Source organism: Apiospora hydei (assembly GCF_038363865.1).
Source record: "Apiospora hydei strain CBS 114990 chromosome Unknown utg000004l_segment0_segment0, whole genome shotgun sequence".
Taxonomy (NCBI): Eukaryota; Fungi; Ascomycota; class Sordariomycetes; order Amphisphaeriales; family Apiosporaceae; genus Apiospora; species Apiospora hydei.
The window spans coordinates 6010764-6036020 of NW_027117363.1; the positions used below are offsets into that span (position 1 = coordinate 6010764).

The following is a 25257-nucleotide window of genomic DNA, read 5'->3' on the forward strand; positions in this document are numbered from 1 at the left end:
TTCTCTTCCCTGCTCAGTCTTGGACGGAAGTGAATGTCGACACTTGCATCTCCAACGGCTCCTCCCCTTCTCCAGCTGCGCGTACTCTGTTCGTCTCGGTGATAGATTTAGCAGCGAATTGGGACTGCCGCATTCAGACTCGGGGTAAGTAGCATTCCACCTGCATTAAAGGCCGTGTTCGTATAGAGCCCGTCCACCCCATAGGCTGGATTAATTCTGCACCAGATCTGGCAGGATCTTAGGCTCATCTCTCGACCCCGCGCCTGGACGCACCTGACCCTCCGGCAGAGTCAAGGACAGAGGGGGTCGCCCGTGCCCGCCTCCTGGCCGTACGGCGGCGCCCTGAGGTCGTCCTCGCTGGCGCGCTCGCCCGTGACGGGGTGCGGGTAGTGGAAGGGCACGACGCGCGTGTCGGGCCAGAGCATCTTCTGGTCAACGAGCTCGTCGGGGCCGAAGGGGTCCTCGGGATACGTCTTGGTGGGCCAGGGGATGTAGTTCTCGCGCGTCTGCTGCCAGCCCGTGGCGAAGTCGGCGTGCCAGAAGGGGAAGTAGCGGTAGCGGAACAGCTTCCACGCGCCGTCCTCTTTCAGGTACTCGTTTTCGTAAAGCCCGCCTTCCCACCACTGTACGGCGCCCCGAGGGTGAGTCTCGGCAATGGACTTGTGCGTGCCGGCCTGCATCAGGGCCCGCATCCGGCACCACGCGTGCGTCCCCGTCCGGTCCACGTCGATGATGTCCTGCAGCATCAGGTGGTCCAGAAGGAAGCCCCGGACGGGCCCGTTGCGCCCGGCGACGAAGCCCTGCTGGAACCGGCCCTGGTAGAGGCGCTTGATACCCTCCTTGCCCCGGTAGCGACCGCCGAGGAACTCGACGTAGGCATCTGGGTGGTCTGCGTACATGTCGACCACCTTTATGGTGTGGACGAGGGTCAGCTGTCATTCTCGTGCTATCCTTGGCTCTCTTGCAGGCAACGCCAGGAGGGTGGCAGCGAGGAAACGAGCACAAACCTCGTTATAGAGACACTTGTCGAGGTAGTAGCCATATTTGAAGTGCGTCTTCCGAACTTCGGCTTCGTCTGAGACACGTGAGAGTTCCTTTGTCAGGACAGCGATTTGCTGCTTCAACTCGGCCAGCTCTGCTTCCATGATCTTGTGATGGATTGTTTCCGTGGTATTGATGCTGGGGATCAGTTATCAAGCATGTGAGATGCACACTGAGGCGTTGGAGAATGGCACCAGATCTACAAAGGGATTTTAGAGATTCGAAAACCAATGGGATGCAGAGAACAATGCGGGTGGGTTTGGGATACTCTCCAACCCGGGGTTGCGTAAGTACTTTACTCTATCTCGGTCGATTTTCTCCGCCCGATCATAGCAGCAATCTTGGTGCACCTCGCCTCACGAAACGAGCCCTCCGCTTCACCAATCACACAGCAGGCTTCTCCATCTCACGCATGAGATGCCATTCTAGCCATGGCAGCATGTGCTTGCATATGCATACTTAATACTAGGGGGTATCAATGGCTGACTAAGTGCAAGGCCAAAGAGCCTTCACTTCTTTACATCGAGTTCCTTCGCTGCTTCCAAGCATGGTCGGCATCCTCGTGGATCTTGGGCTCGGGCACCGCCTCCTTCCTGATGTCGCGCTTCCGCTTGTAGTCCACGCCGAAGCGCCGATCGCGGTCCCCGACGACCTTGTCGAAGTCGAATTGGCCGGCCTCGGTGAAGCTGGTCATCAGCTTCGGCTCGCCCAGCGGCAGGGCGTCGCCGCGGTCCGTCTGCCACAGGTGGTAGACCTTGCCGTAGAGGTGGACGACCTCCTTCATCTCGGCCGTCTCGGCCGCCTCCCAGACCTGCTGCGCGCCGGGTGCCGTCGGGCCCGGCATGATGAGCATGCCCGAGCGCACCTCGAAGACGTGCGAGTGCCAGAGCTTGCGCTCCTCGGCCGGCAGCGTCTCGTAGACCTTGGGCGTCACCATGTACTCGATGCCGATGAGTTTGGCGTCTGGTCCAGGGCCATCGTAAAGGATGCATTGGCGCACATCTTGAGAGCATAGGTCAGTAAATGAGATGACGGGGTAGGGGAAGGGTAGGGAGCATTCAGCCAATCGATTACCTGATGTCAAATGTGAGCAGTAATGGTTGGCCTCGACGTAACGGCCAGGCTCATCGGCGTAGGTGTGAAAGGCATTGAGATGGGCACAGATTTGCTTCACCGGTTTGAAATCCTAGACGGGTTGTCAGGACACTGCCGCTGCGAGGCAGAGGCCGAGGGGAGTCGAGGAAAGTACCTGAATGAATCCAGCACCGGTTTCGAGGGCAACATCGCCTGCTGGGACTTCGGTCCCAGGGACATCTGCTGGCGCCATGCTGCTACTGGCCATGATATGATATGACTCGGTTGTCGTCGCCGGCCGGTGTCTAAGGCGTCTTCTTTTTCTTTTTCTTTCTTATCTTGTCTGGTGATGAGCAAGCTGGCCAGGTGAATCGTATGCTGGAGGATTGGGGTTTCAATAACCGAAGACTGTTACGTCGTTGTTTTCTAAACAGCATTTGCTGTGACACAAAGTTCGTTGTCTCTGATGTCATGACGATACCCATAACCCCGCCGAGTGCTCTGAGACGGGCGGAGTGGGTGCTCCTGTAGCCAACCAACTTACACCGTTATACACCGTTATTCACCGTTGTAGAGAGCCGACATCCTGCAAAGCCTTGCCTGCTTGGTCGCCCTGACAGGAAAGTGTATCTAAATGTAAGCCCGTAGTATCGGGGGTCTTGCGCCTAAGATTCTATCGGTGGAGCGAGGACATTGCCATTGATGCGCCTGGGACTGGCGTCACCGCGCAGTCAACATCAGCGGTGCTTAGAGACGTTACTGTGAAAGAAATGAAGTCGGTAGACAGATATCCTCGATATATATTCTCGACAAGATATTCTCGACACATGCAAGATATTCCTCCACTACCGCGACCCCTCGGTACAATGTACATACATGTACTTTCTCCACCGGCCTTGCTGGGGCCCGATCCGCTAACGCCGAGTCCGTACCAATTGAGATCAATCAGCCCAGATATCAATCAATCTACTGTACGTTACCTTATGCTAGTTACAGATTCAGATTACAGATTGCACCCATACTCGATTGTCTAACCCCCTCGCTCGCTAATCCATCAACCAGCTTCATTGGTTTCGCTGCGTCCCCCAATTCGCCCAGATTGACAACACGCACGACAAGCGGCTGAGCGTGACTGAAACGTGCCTTGTCGTCATCTAGTCGATGATGCGCCACTCCCACTAGACACGCGCCCCTCCTCTCCCTATCGCAAGTCCAAAGAAGAAAGAAGCCACCGACCGACACCATGGCCGCGACCCGACGGGGCCAGCCGGAGCTGCATGTCCGACTCCCTCCACGGTCGCCGGCCACCTCTACCTCCGCCGCCGCCTGGGCCGACCTGCCCTCCATCTCGGCCCTCTTCCTCATCGACTTCGACGTCAAGGCCGGCTACACCATTTCCTGGAAGGCCGCGAGGCCCCACGTCGAGCTCGAGGGCGTCGTCGAGTACAAGTCGCTCCCCTCGGGCCTGCACACCGTGACCGACGACCTGATCTACTTCGTCCATGGCGATTTTGCCGGCCTGAGCGCATTCGTCAACGCGCCCTGCGAAGACAGCGAGGCGCGAAACGCCCGCATGCTCGCCGTCGGAGTGCTGGTCCTCTGAGCTATGGCCGGCTGGGACGCGCATGGAAGCACGCCGAAGGGCTCAAACATATGGCGTCCCAGCTGGCTGACGACGCCAAGCAGACGCAGCTGCTGGAGCAATACTGGGAGAAGCACCAGGCCCGCGACGATAGCTCCCACAAGCAGCAGAATGCTGCCGCTGCCGATACGGCTGAGGAACCGGCTGATGGCGCTGCCACGCAGACACCGCAGCTGCAGCAGCCCAGGACACCGAAACGGGCGCATCCTAGGAGCCGCTCTGCCTCGGACGGAGCCGCGCTGCTGCAGCCGGAGCACAAGCTGTCCAACTTCCACCCGGCGTGGAGCTTGAAGAAGCTACTCGACACCTTTGGGCCCCTGATCTTCCCCATACACCGTGCTGCGTTACTACGGAAGCGCATTTTAATTTCGTGCCATGCACCCGTACAAGAAGTCAATAACTTCGGTAAGTTTTCATACCGTTATGATTTAAGAAGAGAGCAGTTTCTGACGCCAAGTATAGTGTATGATATATCCATCTTGTCTAATATTCCCCTCTCGACTTACGAGCTTCTCTCGCCTGATTGCCCTCCCCACCGGCTCAGGCCACTATTCACAGTCGGAGTCCATGACATACCCTTTCTGATTGACACGGCCAAGCCCAAAGCCCAGGAAGAACTAGATGTTCCCCCGGACACGGAAGCTGGCTGGATTGCTTGCACTACGGACAGTATCCTGGCCATGAAGGATACTTTATGGGACATGCTCATCACCACGCCGCTGCCCCATGCGGCACACGCCCAGGAACACGTATGGCCGACGGTCGAGTGTCCCCGTGGCACCGTGGTTAAGGCCACGCAGCGCGACCTCCGCCGGTTCCGCTCCCTCAAGAACGCCCTGTCGCGGCTAGAGGCGCGCAGCAGCAGCGTGGGCGGCGCCGGCAGCCCCGGGGCGTCCTCAACAACCTCGCGGCCCCCAAACACGCCGCTCAGAGCGAGCGACGACCCCCTCGTGGACGAGACGGACAAGATCGTCGAGCCGCAGACTTGGGCGGCCTTGGCCTATAACGGTTTCATGTGGTGGGCCTCAGCCGGCGAACAGGCGCGATCGAACGAGGCTGAGGAGTTGGCCCACGATGCAGGCCTGCTGGCCGACATGTATTCGCCGTCCATGTATATGAGCATGAACCTACCGCGCTCCGCCGACTTGACGGCGACGCCGTTCAGTAATTCGATGGGAGGAAACAGCCAGCCACGGCGCCTTTCGACCACAGCCACCTCTGCGCCGCTACCGCCCGAGGAGGCCGGGGTGGAGCTGGCCATCATCGCCTACTTCCACCGGCTGACGTCTACCATCCTCACCAAACTGGCAGACCTCGTCGAGGACCACAGCGACTGCTCCGACGCCGAGAGTAATATCATGATGGATGATGGCATCGACGAGGAGGAGGAGGAAGAGGATGTGCTCCTGGGACCGGGCGGTGGTGACGGAGAGGCGGGCCGCGGTATAAGAATCAGCATCGACGCGCTCCGGGCCATGGGTCTCGACATATGGAGCGCGAGCGACGTCGAGTTTGTGCGGCAAACGTTGGCGGTTTACTTTGGTCGCCGGGCGTACGTCGAGGGGAAGGGGGTCGAGGTTTGCGGGGTCAGGGTGTGTTAATCAAGGGGGAGCGATAGAACGGGCTGAAGAAAGTCTTGTAGGAATAAAATACGGACGAGTCGGTTTTTGATAGCGATAAAGGGCCCGCAGAATGAAGTAAAGGGGCCTGAGGGGTGATGGGTTTAATAGCATTGGTTTAGCAAACGGAGGCTGGGATGGGATTGGTATGGGCTCCGTAGATAGGGGCTCGACTCAGTTTAACATGTATGTATATATATATATGTGTATACATATGCATACGTCCAGATGCATTCCTTCTGTTGGTACTTTCAAGACATTAAATAGCATATCATTCGTGGTGGTAGTTGAGGTCGGCTTTCATCTCAGTGGCATATTCTCCTTTCGCTGGGCGGAGCACAGAGAGAATAGCTACGTTTTCACGTCGCCTTTGGCATTTTGGGGTGACAAACACGTACCATACTCATCTCAGCAATAACATGTTTAGATGGTAGAAAAGAACTATAAGATTTTATTTTAATCTTTACCACCTTCAGAGTGCCAAACATCCCTCCCAGGGAGGCACTACAACAAGAAGCCGGTAAAGAACTGGGGATACATCCAGTTAAGAAACGCCACCGACGCCGTTCTTATATGCAGCCTAGAATCTAGTATACAGAGCCCTCATGAGCCCTCATCCTCGGTGTCCGTGTTGGTTTCGCTTGTGTCATCCACTTCCTCCTCAGTTCCGCTCTCTTCTTCCTCCGAAGAGTCGTCTGCTCGCTTCTTTGACTTGGTGGTTCCAGGCACACTGCCGCCCTTGAGCGCATTCATTTGACCTGCGAGTGAATCTGTTGTTCTGTTAGTATCCGACTCGGCATGATAGTAGTCACCAAATTTCTTACCTTCATCCGGTTCGCTGATCTCATCCTCGGCGGCCATAGCGTCAGCTCTGCTGGCGTCCTCGACTACTAGAGTGACCTCCATCTTCGCATCGAAACCAACGTAGCTATCACAGACCACGTGCATGACAAAAGTGTAGTGGCCAGGGCCAGGGGGCGCGGCGAATTGAGCCTTCAATGTTTGCATCTCGAATGTCGGGGTACCATCGGCCTTGAAGATGGGCTTATCAAACGTGGCGAATGTGAACGGGGGGACAGCCATCTTGCCTTGTTTGCTGTCGGTGAGGAATACGTGCCAACGTGGTGAGTGGCTTCGGGCGTAATAGGGCGCGAACGTAAGAGGAGGTAGCACACGATCGGAATCGTCAGTGGCCTTGACAAGTTCACCTTCGACGGGATCAGGATCCTCGAGATCGGCTTCCTTGACGACGGGGACATTCTCGCTTCCAGGGGGCACGAATCGTCCCTTGACCACCAAGCTCACCAAAGATGATGGAATGATGACCCGCTCGCCCGTGACCTTGAAGAAGGCTTTTTCTACCCGCAGATAAGGAAGTTGATGCGCGACAGTGACAACATCTTGATACTGGTCCTCGGTAAGGAGGCCCTTCCCGACGGCTAGGCGGCGTCGCTCAGCGTCAGGCTGACCCATAAACTGCTGCACAGTAAGGGGTACTTTGGACTCTCCCTCGATAGCTTTGACAACAGCGGGAGTGATATGGGGTAATTGGTAGAGAGGTGAGGCTTGCGGGGGAATGGCTTGGATCAGTCTTTGGCCAGTAAAATAGGAGGCGAGGATCGGTGCCGTGTTGCCGTATGCGAGGGCGATAGCATTGAACGAGTTGTTCAGAGCTTGCGCGATGGGGGTGACGGCAAACTTTGCGGCATTCAGGGTCTTGTCTTCGAGGTCCACGCGGCCAAGATAAGCCCAAAGAAGCCCCAGGACCTTTCTTCGAAGACCGTTGTCGATATCATCCAGCTTCTCCTTCTCTTTTCCGGAAAGACCGCCAGCAATGCCCTCTTGTGCTACCTTGGACTCGATTTTGGAGAGACCGGATTCACTCTTGTTGCCCTTGAATTGCGTTTCATACTCCTTGCCAGCACTTAGCGCAGCGACAATGGCACCCTCGTCAACGTCGTCGGAGTACTCTCGGAACAGAGTGTTGGCACTCTCGATCAAGATGCCCTCTTTCGACATGCGTTGGGTTCCATACCACCAGGAACCGACGAGATAGGGCAGGAGCACGCCGAGAAGAAGCGCGTAGACAAGCACGACATACTTGCCGTTGCCTTCAGCAACGATGAAGCTAGGCAGGGCAATGCTGATGCTGAAGCCTTGCTTGCCGTCGGGGTTTCCGTACATCATCCAGTTGTTCCGCACCTCCTCGTCGGTCAGGGCCTGGTAAGCCTTGGTGAGCTCGACCCATTTGTTCGACAGGGACTCGATAGTCTCATTCTTGGCTGGGTCGGGCCTAATCTTGTCAGGGTGGAACTTGAGGGACAGTTTCTTGTACCAGGACTTGATCTGCTTCTCGTTCAAGCTTTCGGAGATGCCGAGAATGTCGTAGGGGTTCCATTTCTCCGCCACGGTGCGCTGGGTAGTGACGATGAGGTAGAGCATAAAGCCCATGACAGCCCAGCCGATGAGGGCGGCGATGAAGCGCTTGACCTTGCGCTGCTTGCGCTTGAGGGCGGCGCGCTGGGACTGGATAATGTCATGGTGATCGGGCTTGTAGTCGGTCTTGATGCGCGGGGCGAGGGCATCGGCATCTGTCGAGGGCCGGAGCAGGCTGTAGGTGAGTGGCAAGGTGATGACGGTGGACAGCGTGAAGATGAAGAAAGGATAGAACTGTCCGTCGTCGTAGCTGTAGTCGGACGACATGATGGGCGACTTTTAGCAACTTTGCAGTGCATGCAATGGGGGGGTTGGTTGGGGGTTGCTGTGCGAAGTCGTAGTAAAGGCCCAGTCCTGCTGGACTATTGCTTGCGAGGTTGTGGCCAGATGAAAAGTTGTCGCAAATCAAATGGTTTATACGGGCAGTCAGTCCAGTCACGGGTGGCTCTTTTCTCGCTCCAAAAGGTCCAAATCAAATGTTGAATCGTGTCCATTCAAAAAAACGGCAAGCTGGCTCCAAGAGTCTATGTACCTACCTACCTACCACTCAGCACTAGCCAAGGTTCGGCCGGCCGAGTGGCGCGTGGAGGTGCTAATAATAAGTACTCCAGCTTAGGTACCTTTCTCTAGCAGCTTCCAGAGGCTTAGAGGCTAGGTCGCCTCAAGTGCTCAGTTGCACTGCACGCCGCATGGACAGCAGGCAGGTACAGTGAGTATCCCCGCCCGCCCTATCGATAAGCTTACTGCATACACGTATCAATGGATGTTGCTCTGGTCGTCGACAACATACCTACTTCTTAGTAGGTAGGTATGCATTCAACGGGTGTCACTTGATAGTTTACTCTGTTAGGTCGGTACACATTCAAATTCGGGGGATCCATGCCGAATCTATATGGTACCTAGCTGTTTCCAAGCCGGACTGTACAAGGAATAACCCTTGGCTATGCATACCTAGGCAGACATAATAGTATATACATGTACATGGACACTTTGTGGATTCTATCGTAATCCTCCCCTCCTAAGCTGGCCCAGTTGTAGCACCACCGTACGTGTTGGTGTCCCAGACCCGAAGTTCGCCTGCCTTCCTGTCGTCGTCGGTAAACAGTCCGTTCCATTGCGCCCACGTCTTTGTGAGTGTTACTCCCTTGTTGGCCCCCTAGCCCATTAGATCCGAAGTATTCCATCAGAGCATCTTCAATACCCTCGAATCCGATGATATATCTCGGTATTTCCTCACCTCCTTCGGAAGGCCAAAGCTCCATGCTCATGAAGCCTATCTTGTCCCTCTCAAAACGCCAGCCTTCGTCTATGTAAGCCTGTCTTTCTGGTGTCCCCGGCTCCGTGTGCAGCGGTGGCTCACAGGTCAGCTCGCGTGCCCGGAGAGCCGGGTATACGAGGTGTGAGCGCCATGGTGTGGTGTGGCAGGGCGTCAGGAACAGAGCGAATAGCTCGAGTGGCTCGGATGTGGTGTTGTGCTTTCCATAGGGCTCGGCCAAAGTTGCATTGTCCGGGTGCAGCCGCTCGAACTCCCCTCGGAGGTAATCCATAACCTGGATTGGAGCAGCACCATGGAAGTAAGATAGATATGAACCAATGATGAGGTTGATGAACAGACCGGCTACAAGTAGTCCTTTCCTTTTGATGCCGACGGGGCCGGACGACGACGGGATCCCCCCGCTGTGATGGCAGTGAAGAATGACGTAATATGCGGAGCCGCGAGGACGTGAAGTACGGGCACAAGGGGGTAAAGGAACCGTACTTCCTTATGGGATATCAAAGAAAGAGCCGAGATCATGGCCGTAGACGTGAAGCCCAATGCTTTCCGTGTGTTCTTGGTCATCAGGGAACCCGAGAAGCTCTCCGAGGCAGCATTGAACATGCCCATCACGGCAAATGGGGCGATCGTTGTGAATGACAGCGGTATACCTTGAGACAGATAATAATGGCCATCATTCTGTCCATAGAAGACGGCCAGCGCTTGGCCGAGATTGAAGTAGAGGAAGTTGAACGGTGGAAACGTCCATTCGCCATATAGTTGGTAGTCGGCAACCAAGGATAGCCCCAGAACCAGAGACCTAGTGAGGAATCAGTATACCCAATTTTGACAGCAATTAAACTTCATGTTCGTACCCGCAAAGAAATACTTCTCTAATGATAACCAAACAAGTCCGCGTGTCCAGTGGTGATTCTCCCTCTGCTGTAAATCCCGTCAACACCACCAGGCCGATAGCAGCCCAAATGAGTAGGTTTGTAGGTCTGAGGATTACCGCCAAGGCAGCAAAAGCTATCGACAGGCGAAGACTGTATAATGGTTCATAAGTTAGTTTCTAAGTGTAGCACATCATTGTAGAAGTTGTGGCTTGCCTATTGACAGCTCCTGTAGCTCCAAGCGCTGCAGGCCTATCCTTCTCCTTGACCTTCTTCTCGACACCTAGAAGATCCCAGGGAAAGTAGTAAAGTGCCGCAATCGTCAAGGCAGCCTCTAGGGTATTGGAGAACGTTCTTGTTGAAACATACCAAACCCAGGGGTTGGCAATGCCCATCAAAAGCTATGGATATGTATCAGCACTCTATCTTTCGAACCGCCATTGCAAGGGGTCACGTACAACCGACCACGCGGCTGCACTGTTTCCACCATACAGCTTCTCGGCAAGTCTCCATGCATACCAGTCGGTCAATGCTGCGATTCCGGCCTGTATGACCTTGGGGGCTGCAACCAAGGCGATACCCGTGTAGTGAGGAGATAGACGCATTGAAGACATGTAGCTAGCAATGAGGGTGTAGACCAGCGAGAACAGCCCCGGATGGAGAGAAGAGCGCAAGTTGTATTGCCATTCCTGAGCAGCTGTTAGCCAAAAGGCCTCTCTCTCTTTCTATCCCAGACCATCGTCAGGAAAACCCACCCAGGTCATCCATGGCCCACTGTCCGCTCCGAAAGCAATCCTCCATGCCGGCTCCAATGCTTGGAAGTATTCATCGGGCTGGAAGAAGGTGCGCAGACAGAGCGCATTGAGGAGCCGAAAGCCAAACAGCATTGGAAGTGCATCTCGAACCTGCTGTGCTCGCCTACTCTCCGCCACTGGACGGGCTGTGCTCGCTGATGCGACGTCCTTTGGCGAGGCTTGAGTCGCGCCAGCTACGCCGGCGGACGAATCCTCAGAGGCTGTCATCGCTGTGGTTGGTGTGATGGAGTGAGTAATGTTCTCGACAGCAGAGTCAATATATCAACATAACGATAACCTGGCTTGGCGATTGACTGGCTTCGACGTTTTGATACTGATGCTGTTGACCCACCCATGGCAGAAGGGCTAACCGGTTCGGGAGAACCTGAATCGAGTTATCGCCATGCGTTTGAATCTTGCAATCTCGCAGGGATTCTGGCGCCGTTCAGATTGGTTAGGTGGACAGTAGCGAAGGGTTCATGGATCATACCGATTTGATGTACATACATTCTGGGGGAGCATACTCTGGGCACGTTAAGTGCTTTATTAGGTCCTCTGAGTTGTCGCGAATATGTTTGTTTCTTATGCTGCTACAAAGCCGGGGAGAGCATTACCGCTCGGCGCTCATTGACTCGGCGCTCGGCAACTATCATTAGCTTCGTTCCACATTGCCATGACTCCAGCTGGCAAGCGGCAAAGCCTCCTGTTATGTAATGAGATGAGTGGCAGCCTTGACAGAGCTTGAGGTTCGCTTAAGAATGTCCGAGCCCTGGTTGGTTCAGCGTTACATGCTGGATGCTTTTTTTTTTTCACGTCCTTCGCCTGCCGATGGACCTAGCTGAACACCGAGTGGAGGGGCAGAGGGGCTCGAGAATGATGTCGTTTGGAGCTGGAGGGGTCCTTTCGCCTCAAACCTACTTGCAGTACTTGGATTGACATTGAGAAGCAATCGCCATGCCGGTTGCGCATGGCCAGAGCTGTTCTGTAGCACTCTGTGCTGCCGTTGGGAATATGTCGCTCAACATGAGTGCCTGGCCGCTTTGCGTCGGCACCCTGCAGCGCAATGTCTTGGTACGTGAAGTATCGATGTGGTAATGGCAGAGGCCATGTGACATACTACATGTATCCCGCCGACCTCACCTCTTACCTGTCCTGTCATTCTTTGCCTGCAGCCGCTTCCACTTGCACTTAGGGGTTTAGTGGCAGCAGCATTGCGATTCCACATCCTCGGCCGCTTCATTGCCTGTCGTTATTATTACATAAAGCCGCCCAATGAACTCCTGGCCCCAAGTTTCCTTCAATTCTTTCGCTATCATCTGACCACATCTTCTTTCGTCTCCTTTCCACCGAAAGCAAAGCAAAGCATCGTCTCGTCCTGACCGACATTTCTCTTGTGCTGGCATCCATCGACTGCTTCCCGCAATCGACTCTCTTGTTGCGAACCAGGTGAACCACCTTGCCACGGACCAACTAGCTGCTTCTCCTTCAATCTGGCCTGACCGCTCCTCGAAGCCATCAGCAACCATGGCTCCTCATGCGAACGGCTCCGGAACCAATGGTTCTGCCGCCTCCTCCAGATACCACGCCTCTTCTACCAAGAGTGCGATTGACGCTGAACACAAGTTCGCCGCCCACAACTACCACCCTCTGCCGGTGGTCTTTGCCAAAGCTTCCGGCGTCGACGTTTGGGACCCAGAAGGCAAACACTACATCGACTTCTTGTCCGCCTACAGCGCTGTAAACCAGGGCCACTGCCATCCTGAGCTTGTCAAGGCCCTCACTGAACAGGCAGGCCGGCTCACCTTGAGCTCCCGTGCCTTCCACAATGATGTGTTCCCGAAATGGGCCGAGAAGGTCCAGCAGATGTTTGGCTACGACATGGTTCTTCCCATGAACACGGGTGCCGAAGCTGTCGAAACCGCCATCAAGATTGCCCGCAAATGGGCCTATAAGGTCAAGGGAGTCCCGCAGGACAAGGCCCTGGTCTTCGGCGTCGAAGAGAACTTCCATGGTCGCACGGTAGGTAGCCCAATGCATAAGTACCCTCGACATGTTCTCTGATCTTTGCCGCAGATGACAGCCGTCACGCTATCCACCGACCCCGAATCAAAAGACAACTACGGACCCTACATACCTAACGTCGGTGCAATCTGCCCTTCAACAGGCAAAGCCATCCGATACAACAATGTCCAGGACCTCGAGGAGGCTCTCGAGGCGCACGGGAAAGAAACAGCCGCGTTCATTGTCGAGCCCATACAGGGCGAGGCCGGAGTTGTTGTGCCTGATGCCCACTACCTGAGCAAGGTTCAGGAACTCTGCAAGAAGCATAATGTTCTGCTGATTTGTGACGAAATCCAGACCGGTATCGGTCGAACAGGGCGGATGCTGTGCTCTGAATGGGCTGGTATCAAGCCTGACATGGTGACTCTGGGCAAGGCCATCTCTGGCGGCATGTACCCCGTAAGCTGCGTTCTCAGCAGCAAAGATATCATGCTGGTGGTTGAGGCAGGAACACACGGCTCTACGTACGGCGGTAACCCTCTCGGCTGCGCCGTCTCTATCCGCGCCTTGGAGATTATGGAAGAGGAGCAACTCACAGAGAAGGCCGAGAAACTCGGCAATGTCTTCCGTGAAAGCTTGGCCGCTTTCAAGTCACCGGTTGTCAAGACCATCCGTGGAAAAGGCTTACTGAATGCCGTGGTCATTGATGAGTCGAAGACCAACGGCCACTCGGCGTGGGACCTGTGCCTTCTGCTCAAGGACAAGGGGCTCCTTGCCAAGCCTACCCATGGTAAGTTGTCCTGTGTAATATTTACTTTTACTTGAACCCAGCCGCTCCTATTCTTCGCATGCTGCTGCCTCGAGGTGCGAATTAGGCAGAGCCGAGGAAGCATGTGTCAACTCTACCAGTTCTATGGGTACTAATATGCGGGTGCGTATAGGCAACATTATCCGGTTCGCGCCGCCATTGGTCATCTCGGAGACGCAGCTGCAAAAAGCGATAGACATAATCGGCGAGGCTCTGCAGGAGCTCCCCAAAATGACTAAGCATGAGGAAGTTCACGTGGGGTTGGAAAACTGATACTGTTCACTTATCCGACCATCCTCTATGAGCTAATGATGGTCTGGTACCTCCTACGTGGTAGGTCAATGTGGCTGGCAAATATGACCCACGACCTACCTCCAGATGCCGACAAAGCTGGCCAATGGCCAAGTAAATTTCCATACGAATTAGCTGATGCCTGGTCGGGTTGACGCACTCCACCATGCATCTTTCTGCCTAGTACAGCAACCTATCAAGGCATGTTTGCCGTCACAATATGATATAATTTTGTGAAGGACGTAGATACGGCCCGGGGAAGCGGCGTACTGCATCACATGTGAGGATGCTGGAAGAGTTTTAGAATGGCCTCATATACCTACAGTGACGAATTGGCCCATCGTAGATGGATACTACTACACCACACTATCAATACACCGGAGCTCGAATTTCCAAAAAGAATTGGCCGTGGATTGTAATGTGCTGGATCACTGATGAAGGCAGCCTTGAGTGAATGATTCGTGAATGCATACGCCTGATTAGGCCGTACCTCAGTTGCGTGGCTTCCTGCAGTGCAAGCTGTATGTACGCCTTGACTTGTCGCGGGTCTCTGCAAGCAGGGTGGCTGCATTGCTTCATGCACCTGTGTCGCCCGACGGTGGCCTCGCATATGAAACATTACGACGTGGAGTTTCTGCCACTATAGCGTGTACATAGGCTGCAGCAGCACCGGACCGGGGTTTGATGGGCCAAACGTAGGTACGGAGCTAAACAACAACAACAGCAACCACCTACATACATGTAGTCAAGTATCTTCCACCCCGAATTGCATCCAGGTCCTACGGCAATTCAATGTTTCGTATACTGCGGGTTGTTTGTGGGGCACATTTTCCCCAATGGTCTGCCTACTATAGCGTCTTTGTCCGTCTGCAACAAAGGTGGACGGCAGAGGTCTAATTCGAGGTGACCAGTCGTTGTCCGCCCTCGTGCCGTGAAGATACACAGGTAAGACCCTGGATTCAGCCTCTTCGTGGAATCCAGACCCTGCTCCCGGAAACGGGCATTGTCATTGTTTCGTAATGGCAGCGATCGATGTCTGAAATGGGGGGTACGGCCACAAGCTTGGAAGATACTACCATCACGACGTCGTCGTCCATGGGGCACTTTTTGACTTTCGTACCTACCTCGACACTGCAGAGGCTCGAAAGCCAACGAGGCTGCTGTTGCCTGATGACGAACCAACTGCGAAACAGGCTGCATGTAGCCGGGCTTTGAAGGGGCAGTCACTACCTAGTTCCTCATCCGCGATGCGTGAAGTTCGGGGTTCGAGTAGCAGTAGATCTGCAGTGCGTTTCTGGATGGGGCCAATGCCCGCGGAATACTCAATTGGGTAGGTAGGAGAAGCCTAGGACTGGGCGGATGTGGTTGTTGTTGTGGATGTGGCCGGGAGGGATCCGTTGTGACCCTGCATGCTACATACACCATGTTTTTCCCTGGCCTACCCATGCCTCTCTCCCGTATGTATGTATAGCTACATAAACCTATCCAATGCAGGCCAAGTGGTTGGTAATTAGTTGAGTTGGGTGGGCATGTGGTTGTGTGCTGGCAATACATGCCTGCTAAGCTGCGCTGGTATAGGCGGTATTCCAATAGCGTTGAGACACACAATGGCTAGCCGATGGCAATCAATGTCTTGGCCTGGCTCTCGGGCGCTCGGATAGGGCAAAGCAAGGAGGGCAACGAAGACCGATCGTGGGGGAAAAGGGGCAGAGATAAGTAAAAGCTGGGGAACGGATTGATTGATGCGATACGACGACGCACACGACACACCAACTGACTGGTGCCACAGTGCTACCCGACCTATCTCGTTTGGGTCGAAGAGCGGCATGGTGATTGAAGAATGATGATCACGATTCTCCTCACTAACCTGGGACGTTAGACACTGGGTGCCCGGGTAGGCAGACTCCTGACCTCGCCTCTGAACCTTAGCACCTTGCCCACTTGCGTTGAGTAACGGCTGTCTACCTTGTAGGACTTGGAAATAAGTAAGGTAGACCATCATGTAGCACCTTGGGGGAAAAGAATGACAAAGCTCAGGCGGGCCCTGTCCATGTTTGCATAACAAGAAGTGGTGGTATGCCAGGGCAAGCCATAAGGCCAAGCCCAGCGGCATTGCTCTCGTTTGACAAACAAACAAATCAACCGTTTGGTATGCAAACAGCCAGGCGTGAGCCGTGCTTTATTGGACCGACAACGGCCTTGACCGACACCGGCCTTGCAAAGACCCCTGGGTTCTCCCACGATTAGATTGGATTATCTGCTCCTACTGGTATGTACATGCGCCATACGGCCCATAACCCCCTCGCCCACAGTAGCCGTGCCTAATCAGGTAGGCCCCCTAATGAACGAACTATCGTATCTCATGACGGCTTCTGGAATTATAGTTCTGCCACTACTATCCGACCTAGGCATGTACTGACACGCGAGTTTCGCCGAGACACCAGCATTGATACTTGAGCATATGCAGGTGGCCCGGTTCGCTTATCGAACCCGGCTCCTCTGCATGCGTTGGACTTGACCAAAGTCCCAGCGACAATGGCAATTCCAAAAGTGTAGAAACATGGGGTATCTATCTCTGCCTCGGTATGGGATGAACCGGGCAAGCTCTAAAACAATACTCCCCATCGGAACGGCTTGGTCCAGAACGCGGCGGAGAACAAAAGAGAATACGCAATCCCGATTGGGATCAATGTCCAGAGTGCTGCAGGGTACACGTGTAACCAACTGACTGTAGGTCTGTATCAGTATCAGATCTGGGCTTCCAGGTGGTGTACCCAAAACTCTCTCAGAGTGGAGTTGGCGATGGGGACATCCCTCACGCATCAGTAGTAGTAGGGGCCGATAAGCAGATCTCTAGTTGTCCTAGCATGCAGTACAGCCCAGCCAAGTAAGTACCTTATCAATGCACACCCAACCAACACAACCAGCTGCTGCTGCCGCTACCTGGCCTAGGCAGTCCACATTTTCTTTAGCGGACGACGCAGACGCAACGACGTGGACGTGGACGTTATCGGCGGAGGACGACTGACTGGGGACTGCTGAGCGTTGGGGCTGATTGGGGGGTTGACTGGCAGCATTATTGCATCAGCCGTTTTCCCAGGTCGTCTCCCTTATCGAATGGAGGTGTCACGAGGCATACATCACCTGGAGCCATTCACGGCGCATGAGGCATAGCATCATCCTCCTCTGTCAGCCCATGAATCCAACAGGCCCCGATATTCATGCCGTGACTGGCTGCCTGCTCAGCATTTGTCGAGTGCCCCGAAAGCTAGGTACTTAGTAGGTAGCTGCACAGGTTACTCATGAAAGCCAACCTGGGCCATGCCATCAAGTAAGTAGGTATTCTGCCGACGGGAGCCTGAGAGGTAAGCACCTCCTGCCAACATTCATTCCAATCAATTGCCAGCCTGTTTTCCTGAGAGTTGCCATGTACCCTCCATGATAGAGCGAGTGTCCAATGGGGACTAGACTGCAATAGACCCTTCTTTTCTCCCTTCTAAAGCGATGGCCCACTTCCTGAATAGGACTCGATTTGATCGGCATAAACCCCAAACCAACGACCCCAGCTGCCCAGTAACCGCCCATGGCAATGGATGCCATGACCTGTCTTCCGCCGGCTATCGATTTCCAGCATAAATTGCCGGTCGTAGGCAATCCAACCCCCCAACAAAGACCACGGCCTCTCTCTCCTTAAGTCCTAAAGTCGAAACATCTCCATTGGTTAGTGTAGAATCTCTCCTGTGGCTAGTTCCGGACCACAATAGAATTGTCCGTTAGGTACCACGTCTGCGTTGGTATGCGATAGGTAGTAAATGCACCCAGCTGCGCAAGCCAGGTGCCTGCTCGCGCCGATGCTGTATCGCTTTTCCCAAGTGCATACATGCATGTATGCAAGTAGACACTCCCGGTTACCTGTTATTAGAGGCAATTACAAGTTACCTGGTTTTTCTGATTAGAGTTTCCTCGCTGCAATTTGTGTCATCCCGAGTCATTCGTCGTATCGATATTCGGATGGCTATCGGCCTTGAAGGATAAGGACCCGTTTGTTGCGCAATTCCAAGGCTGGATTTGCACATATGATGTAGCTACCTCATACTTCCCGAACCTCCCTCCATGTACTTTGTCTACATCCCGTCTTTACCTACCTACTTATTGATGTAACTTTTATTCATACATATTCCCCTTAGCGCCCAGATTATCTAACCAAAACCACATCACCCTGCCGCTCACAGGCATCCTACATGGCCAGCAACAACACCTAGCAAAAGGTATGTAGGCATGTAATGTAGGCTGGCAGGCAGACAGACAAGCAGCAAGCAACAAGGTAGCCTGAGACTAACAACGGTACATGCATAGGTAGGCCGTCGCACCTGCACTAGCACCAGCCCGTCGACCACACTCTGCAAGCACACGATACAACTGTTCCCCTTTCAGTCTAGGATTGCCATTGGATAACGGCGCAAAGCTGTTCGGTCAGTCCAGACTGGACGGTATTGGCCTGCTGTACACATCACCGTCTCTCTACCAACTGCCTACTAGCAGCTGTTTACCCACTCACACCAGTCCCCTGCAACCTCTCTCTGGCTGGCCCTCAATCAAAGGCGCATCACTTACATACATCCTTCCCTCAAGAGTCACCTCCCCGTGACTCCCTTCACCTGCTCTCTTTTTCCTTCTTCTTCTTTTTCCTACTTACTTTTCTCGATCATCCTCACCTCCCTTTTACCTCTAGGAATCCCAGCGGCCTCTAACCGATTGCTTGCAGTCTCATTTGGATCTGAATCCCGTCTCTGCCATACATATTCGACCACCCCCCAGTTGATTGCCAGAGATCGCGCCAGTGACACATCAGCCGATCCCCGCCTTTCAGTCGCTCGCCCAGGTATCCCCGGCCTATCGGAAGCCAAACCTGGGTCGCCTGCTGCGGTACTTCACCCCAGGTACCTACATCATCTGGCGCCCACGCCCGGCTTCACCAACGACCCTCGTACGGGACCCGTACCGTGCTCTGTACCATCATCCACGAGGCCTTAGCTCCCTCGAGGCGGTGCGCGCATCTTACTGACTCTTCTATTTCTTCTTCTCTTTTCTCCTCTGGATTCCTCGCTATCATCATACTCCGTCCGCCTTGCGCAATCGTCGGGATCTCTTCCATCCCACCTATCCATCCTCCCCACCATACACAACCTGATTGTGCACATGACGATACCCCGAGCCGCCGCATCTTCCCCGGATCTCTTATAAGCCTACGGGCTTCGTCAACCGCACTTCCTGTCCTGGCCAATACACTCACAGGAAGCCATGGCGGACCGCAATTCGGCAGGCTCGTCCGCCTCACGACGGTCGAGGGCGAGCGATCACTCCATCGGCCAGTTCCTCATCGGTGCAGAGATCGGCAAAGGCAGCTTTGCCCAGGTCTATTCTGGCAAACACCAGGTTCGTCCTTCCTAGCAGCCCGCTCCTACTCTAGCCTGGTATCGTCACAATATATCCCTCTGGAAAAATCGTGTCGTGCTGGGCACAAGTGGCGGGCATTTGCCTCGAATGAGGGCTGTTTTGTTTTGTTGCTCCGACAGCACTGTCTATGAGTCATGGCGCTCACCCACGCCGAGAAGGAACCTGCGCTAACGGTGGTTATCACGACAGACTTCAGGTGCCCTCGTTGCTATCAAATCGGTCGAACTTGGACGATTGAACAAGAAGCTCAAGGACAACCTGTATAGTGAGATCCAGATTCTCAAGAAGCTTCGCCACCCTCACATCGTTGCCCTCCATGACTGCATCGAATCATCGACCCACATCAACCTCATTATGGAATACTGCGAACTGGGCGATTTGTCGTTGTTCATCAAGAAGAGGGAAAAACTAGCCACACATCCAGTCACTTGCGAGATGGCTCGCAAGTACCCCAGTGTTCCGAATGCTGGTCTCCACGAGGTCGTCAATCGACACTTTTTGAAGCAGCTTGCTAGTGCCCTACAATTCCTCCGCCAAGGAAACTTCGTGCATCGCGACGTCAAACCCCAAAACCTGCTGCTTCTCCCGTCAGTCCAGTACAGAGCGACAAATAAGGAAGCACCTAAAATTCTGAGCGCTAGTCACGACTCCTTAATACCGGCCGCAGGCCTGGAGTCTCTTCCCATGCTGAAGCTGGCCGATTTCGGGTTTGCACGCGTTTTGCCTTCCACCTCTCTGGCAGAGACGTTGTGTGGCTCGCCTCTTTACATGGCGCCAGAGATCTTACGTTACGAGCGTTACGATGCGAAGGCCGATCTGTGGTCTGTCGGGACCGTGCTCTATGAGATGGTCTCCGGCAAACCGCCGTTTAGGGCCAGTAACCACGTTGAATTATTAAGGAAAATCGAGAATGCAGAAGATCAGATTAGATTCCCAAAAGACTGTCAGGTGAGTTCTGATCTGAAGTCGCTGATACGGGCTCTTTTGAAGCGCAATCCTGTCGAGCGGTTGAGCTTCGAAAACTTCTTCAACCACCCTGTTGTGACGGGTTCCATACCCGGGTTGGTAGAGGACGATATACCGAACGTGCCGAGGCCGGCTTCGAGAGATGCGCGAGCTGCCTCCAAGACCGACGAGCCGCAACCAAGCCCCAGTCGGACATCTTTCCTTCGTAGACATCGTCTCAGCGAGGCCGATGCGGGGCGGGAAGAAGGCAATCCACCTTCACCTCGCGAGAAACCACTACGGTCTTCGCCTCTGGCGAGCCCAAGCGAGTTTCCAGGGAACGACGAGCCCGCCCGGGGCGCTCCACAAGTATCGTCTTTACCGCGGGATGATATAGCGCCTGGTCTTGGCATCAGAAGGCCGCAGGCTATTCCTTCAACGTCAGCGCCTAACCGACCAGCACTGTTAGAGGACCGCCGCCGCCGCGGGTTATCTAATGCGTCGCTCAGCCGGTATCAACGAGATGACGAGCCTTCACCTCCATCTGCTCTGAGAGAATACCCTTACAAATCAAAGGGCAAGAGTGCCGCTGCTGATGAACGGGAGAGAGCTGCGCAGGAAATCGCGTTTGAACGAGACTATGTCGTCGTTGAGAAGAGATACGTAGAAGTGAATGCATTGGCCGACCAACTAGCTGCCCAGGGTGCACAGGCTGGTACCTCGTCACCAAAGGCCGGTCAGATTGTGCGACGGGCAACACAACAAGGCGTCCCTACTTCCACAACTGGAGCAATCCCAGCAGAACGATCTAAGGCTCTTCAAATTGCCCAGGGGAGCCAGAGACCAGATCACTACCGTCGAGGGTCCTATGACAAGAATTTGTCTGGAAGTCCTAGTTCTACCACGTCGGTTATTTCGAAAGCCATTCAAGACGCCAGCCTGCGATTGTTTGGTTTCAAGTACCCTGCTCATTTGCTCGGCAAAGGAACATCGCCCCCGTTATACAACCCATTTCCAACGTACCCGACGCCGGCCGCGCCCGCTGGGCTTCTGACGGATGGGCGCCAAAGCGGTGTCTTGGATGAAGATGTCCGGATTGCACAGGGGATTGAAGATTATGCGACGAGAAGCGACTGTGTGTGGGGCTTTGCGGAAGTAAAGCTGAAGCAGCTTATGCCTCTCACACCATCGTCAAATCGTACACTTGGCGGCATCCCGGCCGATGAGGTACATACGGATGACGATGACGGGCTGACTGTTGAGGCCGAGGTTGCTCTCTCAGAGGAAGCGCTAGTGCTCTATGTCAAGGCGCTGACACTGCTTGCAAGGTGTATGGATATCGCCGGTATCTGGTGGACGCGGAAAGGCAAAGGCGATGGCAATACTCCAGCATACGTGACTCGGGACTCGCCCACTGTTCAAACCAGCGCTGTAAGGATAAACTCGGCCGTGCAATGGGTACGCAAGCGATTCAACGAAACGTTGGAGAAGGCCGACCTTGTGAGGGAAAAATTGATCCAAGCTCAACGCAAGCTACCTGAGGACCATCCCAGTCACCCCAACAACCACCATCTCGGATCAGCGTCCATGGGAACTTCTGGCGCCGATGGGGTCATGCTGACTGCTGGCCTAAGTGCTGAGAAGTTGATGTATGACAGGGCATTGGAAATGAGTCGCACAGCTGCCATCAACGAGATCTCCAACGAGGACCTACAGGGTTGTGAGATCTCGTATCTTACAGCAATACGCATGCTCGAAGCAGTCCTTGATAACGACGAAGGGCTCACTCCGCGAAAACTTGCTGGTGGCGCAACGACCTCCAACGCCGACGTTGTTGCTCGCGAGGGTGCGTCAGAGATCGATACGGACGACCAAGAAGCTGTTCAAAAGAGTAAGTACTCGCATCCAACAAGTTTACCGATATAAAATGCTAATCTTCTCTCAGTGATACGTATGATCTCTGTCAGGCTTTCGTCCCTCCAAAAGAAACTGCAAATTATTGCAAATGCCTCCAAGGCCGAGCAGCAGGGCCTTGGAAGGAAGCGCAGCGGCGAAATCATGCCGCGAAGCGTTCCAACATATTGATAATACTCTATAACGACTCACGACGATATGCATAAAGACTGCAACAGTATTTTATTCGATGCCCCGCGGCTGCTATATCCTGAAATGGCGCAGGTTCTACCCGGACTTTCGCACAGAATCCATTCGGTCTTGTTTTTTTTTTCTAAAGGGCTCATACAGTGGCGTTTGGTTGCTTTCTTTTTTAGGTTCAACTTTGGTATTTCCCTCCTTCTCATAGTCGAGGCGTTTCATATAAGGTCGACCGCAACTCGAGTCACGGTCTGGCGTCTTTCAGGGGTCATCCCGCTCAACGCAATTGGATCAGGAGAGTCTATTTGTACGTTGGCGCGCTGGGTTCAGTATACAGGCCTCGGTGACATATCATTGCGGTAAGCGGCTCATGGCTGGCTCGCTTCTAGTTTTATTTATTCATTTCATGCCGCCCAAGGGGTAGGTCAGCATGCTTGGTAGGCAAACGGTTATTTTGGGGGATTCGAGGCTATCTGCACTCGATAAGCCTACTGCCTACCGGCTAGTAGAGCTGCAGGACGAGATTCGGCTGTGAAGCGATGGAACGCCTTCACTGGACCAGTTTGACCGTCCAGCCTTTACCCCAAGCTTGTCTTACTACTATTACGGGGCAGCCTCGCAGCTATACAACTTGTATGGACGGTGGCCTTTGTGTGTACATTCATTGATTGGGTTTGGTCGAGAGGAAGGTCGGGAACCGCGGCATTGGTGGTCATCATACCATTGTAGATGAGAGACAGAGATTGCTATTTGCTCAAGGTGAGCATGGTCAAACCAGCGAATAAAGAAGGACATCAAACATGCAATCTCCTTATGCTGTTTAATTCTGTGAAATGCTCCCCAAGGCTATGGCTGCTGGCTCCGGTGGGCTGTTTCCTAGTAACCCCCTCCCCCTGACACCCCTACATACCTACCCATCCTCATCAAGCTGTTTTAGGAAGCAAAGCAACTTGTTCTGTAGCCCTTGTAGGATTACCTAGAAACCCGGGCATTTCTGACTATAGTCTTAGCGAAGTAAGTCGGAAATCTCCTGTTTGTATTGGGATCTTAAGACCAACTGGTAATGATGCTATACCTGGCTGTCGGTGAGAAAGCTGGTGACGGAGTAGATGACAAGAGTTTGGTGGTGGCTACAGGGTCTCCGTGGAAGACCATACAAAAGCATCCAGAGCAATTCCATGGCGATATTGAATATTGAAACAACGAACTGCGCCTCCCGGATATCCTTTCTAGAAGCCGGGGTAAAGCTTTGCCGCTTGCAACTCAGCCAGCCAGGCCCAAAGTCGCAACTATCGCAGGCTCATCTACACTGCCAACTTGGCGGGGCGGCTAGGACCAAGTTTATAGTAAACATCGTATTTGTATGTGTATTTGACTGTTGACTTTGAACATCGGTCGGTCAACAAAGTCACATGTGTATGCATCTCGGGGTGTATTTCCGGCAGGGCTGAATTTCAAGCCCCCACCCCTTCTTCTTTCGAGTTTGGCAAAGACAAGAACCTCGTATGTGCGATCTGTGGCTCTCCATGAGCTGACTGATGGTTGCGCGCACATGACTATCTTCACATGGAATGGAAGCCTAATGCCGTCTTACGGTCGCGCATTTGTTTCTGTGGCGAAGACACGATCGAGGCAAAGACTATTACTTCATTGCGTGTTGTATATGCGGATGCTGCTCCCCCGAGTCCCACAAGATAAGACAGTTGCTAATAATAGGATCCCAGGATCCACGTTAGCATTGTATTTGCTACCAGGGGGCGGCGGACATTGGGCAGAGGCTGGTAGGAGGAGATCTCCCATCTATCAATCAATTGTAACAACCGAGGAGCGGCGGCGGCAAGGCGGGTAGATTCCAAGCTTAATCACAGGCCCCGGACAATGGAGGAACAAGCTGATGTCGTCCTGTTAGGTACCGACACGGGTAGGATCAACCGGAGAGTCGCACCGAATCCATTTGTCGTCTGCGGCAAGTTGTTGTCATGGTGCATGTGCAGGTGTTTTTTTTGTTTTTGTTTTTTTTCGAGAGGGGAGGTTTTAGGTCAGCCCCACGATCCAGGGCCAGAGGAACTGCAGAGGGGGCCAGCTCGGGGCCTCTAAGAGTACGGTATATATCTCGGCAACACCCGAGGGTTCTTGTTCGTCAGTGAATCGTAAGCGCGTCTGTGTGAGTGAGTACATGGTCCTGCACTGTCGGTTAGACTGTATTGGTCTAAGGCTGTGCAAGCTGGAGGCCGTTTTGCGAGCCGCAGCTTGAGGTTGGACAGGCTCTACTTTCGTTGCATGTGCCGTTCAATCAATCAATCAATCAATCGGCTACTGTACCTACCTAGCTGAGAGCTGAGAGCTGAGAGACAGGACGAGAGCTACGGTAGAGGGTAGACGTCATCTGCGACGTATGACCCCCCGTCAACAGTGAGGGGCCGCGCCAACTTGCCAAGTCCTTTTTTGCGACGAGGCTGGGGACCCTGAAAAAATGACGCCTATTTTTCTCCATAATGGGTTGCGATGCCTCCACTGAGAGGTGACTGATCGAATGAGAGAAATACTACCTACCTACTAGAGACAAAGAGAGAGTGTCAGTATGCGTAATAAGTATGCTTATGCGTGTGCTCAGTCATATGCGCCCCCATGTGTGTTGCTGCTGCGCCCAACCAATCCGGTCTACCCCCTTGCCCTTGCCCTTGCCTGTAGCCCGTAGCCCAGCACTGGCATCGTCCGGTAACGAATGACTGTGTGCCAATGGAAACCCACGGTCACACTGGTATTGTGGCGGGTATGGTTCGCAGGGCCGTGCATACGTGTTGTGTTGTGTTGTGTTGTGACTCAAGTGTGGAAGATCCCGTTGATTGATGAGTTCCAAGACTGAGAGCCCACATAGCAACATTGGATAGTATGTACATGTACTGT

At 53.8% G+C, this 25257-nt stretch overlaps 7 protein-coding genes across 7 annotated transcripts; 3 read left to right on the forward strand and 4 right to left on the reverse strand.

The window, feature by feature from the left end:
- Positions 1-290: 290 nt before the first annotated feature.
- Positions 291-1145, reverse strand: PG997_004415 (uncharacterized protein; the record flags this gene model as incomplete). The annotated part of the gene is made up of 2 exons (XM_066808730.1): positions 291-908; positions 1008-1145. The coding sequence occupies 2 exons, from the start codon at positions 1143-1145 to the stop codon at positions 291-293; spliced, it is 756 nt and encodes a 251-aa protein (XP_066672348.1).
- A 413-nt stretch (positions 1146-1558) lies between these two features.
- Positions 1559-2383, reverse strand: PG997_004416 (uncharacterized protein; the record flags this gene model as incomplete). The annotated part of the gene is made up of 2 exons (XM_066808731.1): positions 1559-2227; positions 2291-2383. The coding sequence occupies 2 exons, from the start codon at positions 2381-2383 to the stop codon at positions 1559-1561; spliced, it is 762 nt and encodes a 253-aa protein (XP_066672349.1).
- Positions 2384-3358: 975 nt separating this feature from the next.
- PG997_004417 (uncharacterized protein) lies at positions 3359-5358 on the forward strand (the record flags this gene model as incomplete). Its single annotated transcript, XM_066808732.1, has 3 exons — positions 3359-3709; positions 3802-4162; positions 4220-5358. 3 exons carry the CDS (start codon positions 3359-3361, stop codon positions 5356-5358), a joined length of 1851 nt encoding a protein of 616 aa, XP_066672350.1.
- Positions 5359-5979: 621 nt separating this feature from the next.
- On the reverse strand, positions 5980-8079 carry PG997_004418 (translocation SEC63; the record flags this gene model as incomplete). Its single annotated transcript, XM_066808733.1, has 1 exon — positions 5980-8079. The coding sequence occupies one exon, from the start codon at positions 8077-8079 to the stop codon at positions 5980-5982; it is 2100 nt and encodes a 699-aa protein (XP_066672351.1).
- A 751-nt stretch (positions 8080-8830) lies between these two features.
- Positions 8831-10982, reverse strand: PG997_004419 (uncharacterized protein; the record flags this gene model as incomplete). The annotated part of the gene is made up of 7 exons (XM_066808734.1): positions 8831-8952; positions 9014-9489; positions 9513-9887; positions 9943-10113; positions 10153-10361; positions 10419-10649; positions 10716-10982. The coding sequence occupies 7 exons, from the start codon at positions 10980-10982 to the stop codon at positions 8831-8833; spliced, it is 1851 nt and encodes a 616-aa protein (XP_066672352.1).
- A 1296-nt stretch (positions 10983-12278) lies between these two features.
- On the forward strand, positions 12279-13836 carry PG997_004420 (ornithine-oxo-acid transaminase; the record flags this gene model as incomplete). The annotated part of the gene is made up of 3 exons (XM_066808735.1): positions 12279-12773; positions 12828-13545; positions 13697-13836. The coding sequence occupies 3 exons, from the start codon at positions 12279-12281 to the stop codon at positions 13834-13836; spliced, it is 1353 nt and encodes a 450-aa protein (XP_066672353.1).
- Positions 13837-19155: 5319 nt separating this feature from the next.
- On the forward strand, positions 19156-22341 carry PG997_004421 (uncharacterized protein; the record flags this gene model as incomplete). Its single annotated transcript, XM_066808736.1, has 3 exons — positions 19156-19290; positions 19501-22147; positions 22202-22341. The coding sequence occupies 3 exons, from the start codon at positions 19156-19158 to the stop codon at positions 22339-22341; spliced, it is 2922 nt and encodes a 973-aa protein (XP_066672354.1).
- Positions 22342-25257: the final 2916 nt, after the last annotated feature.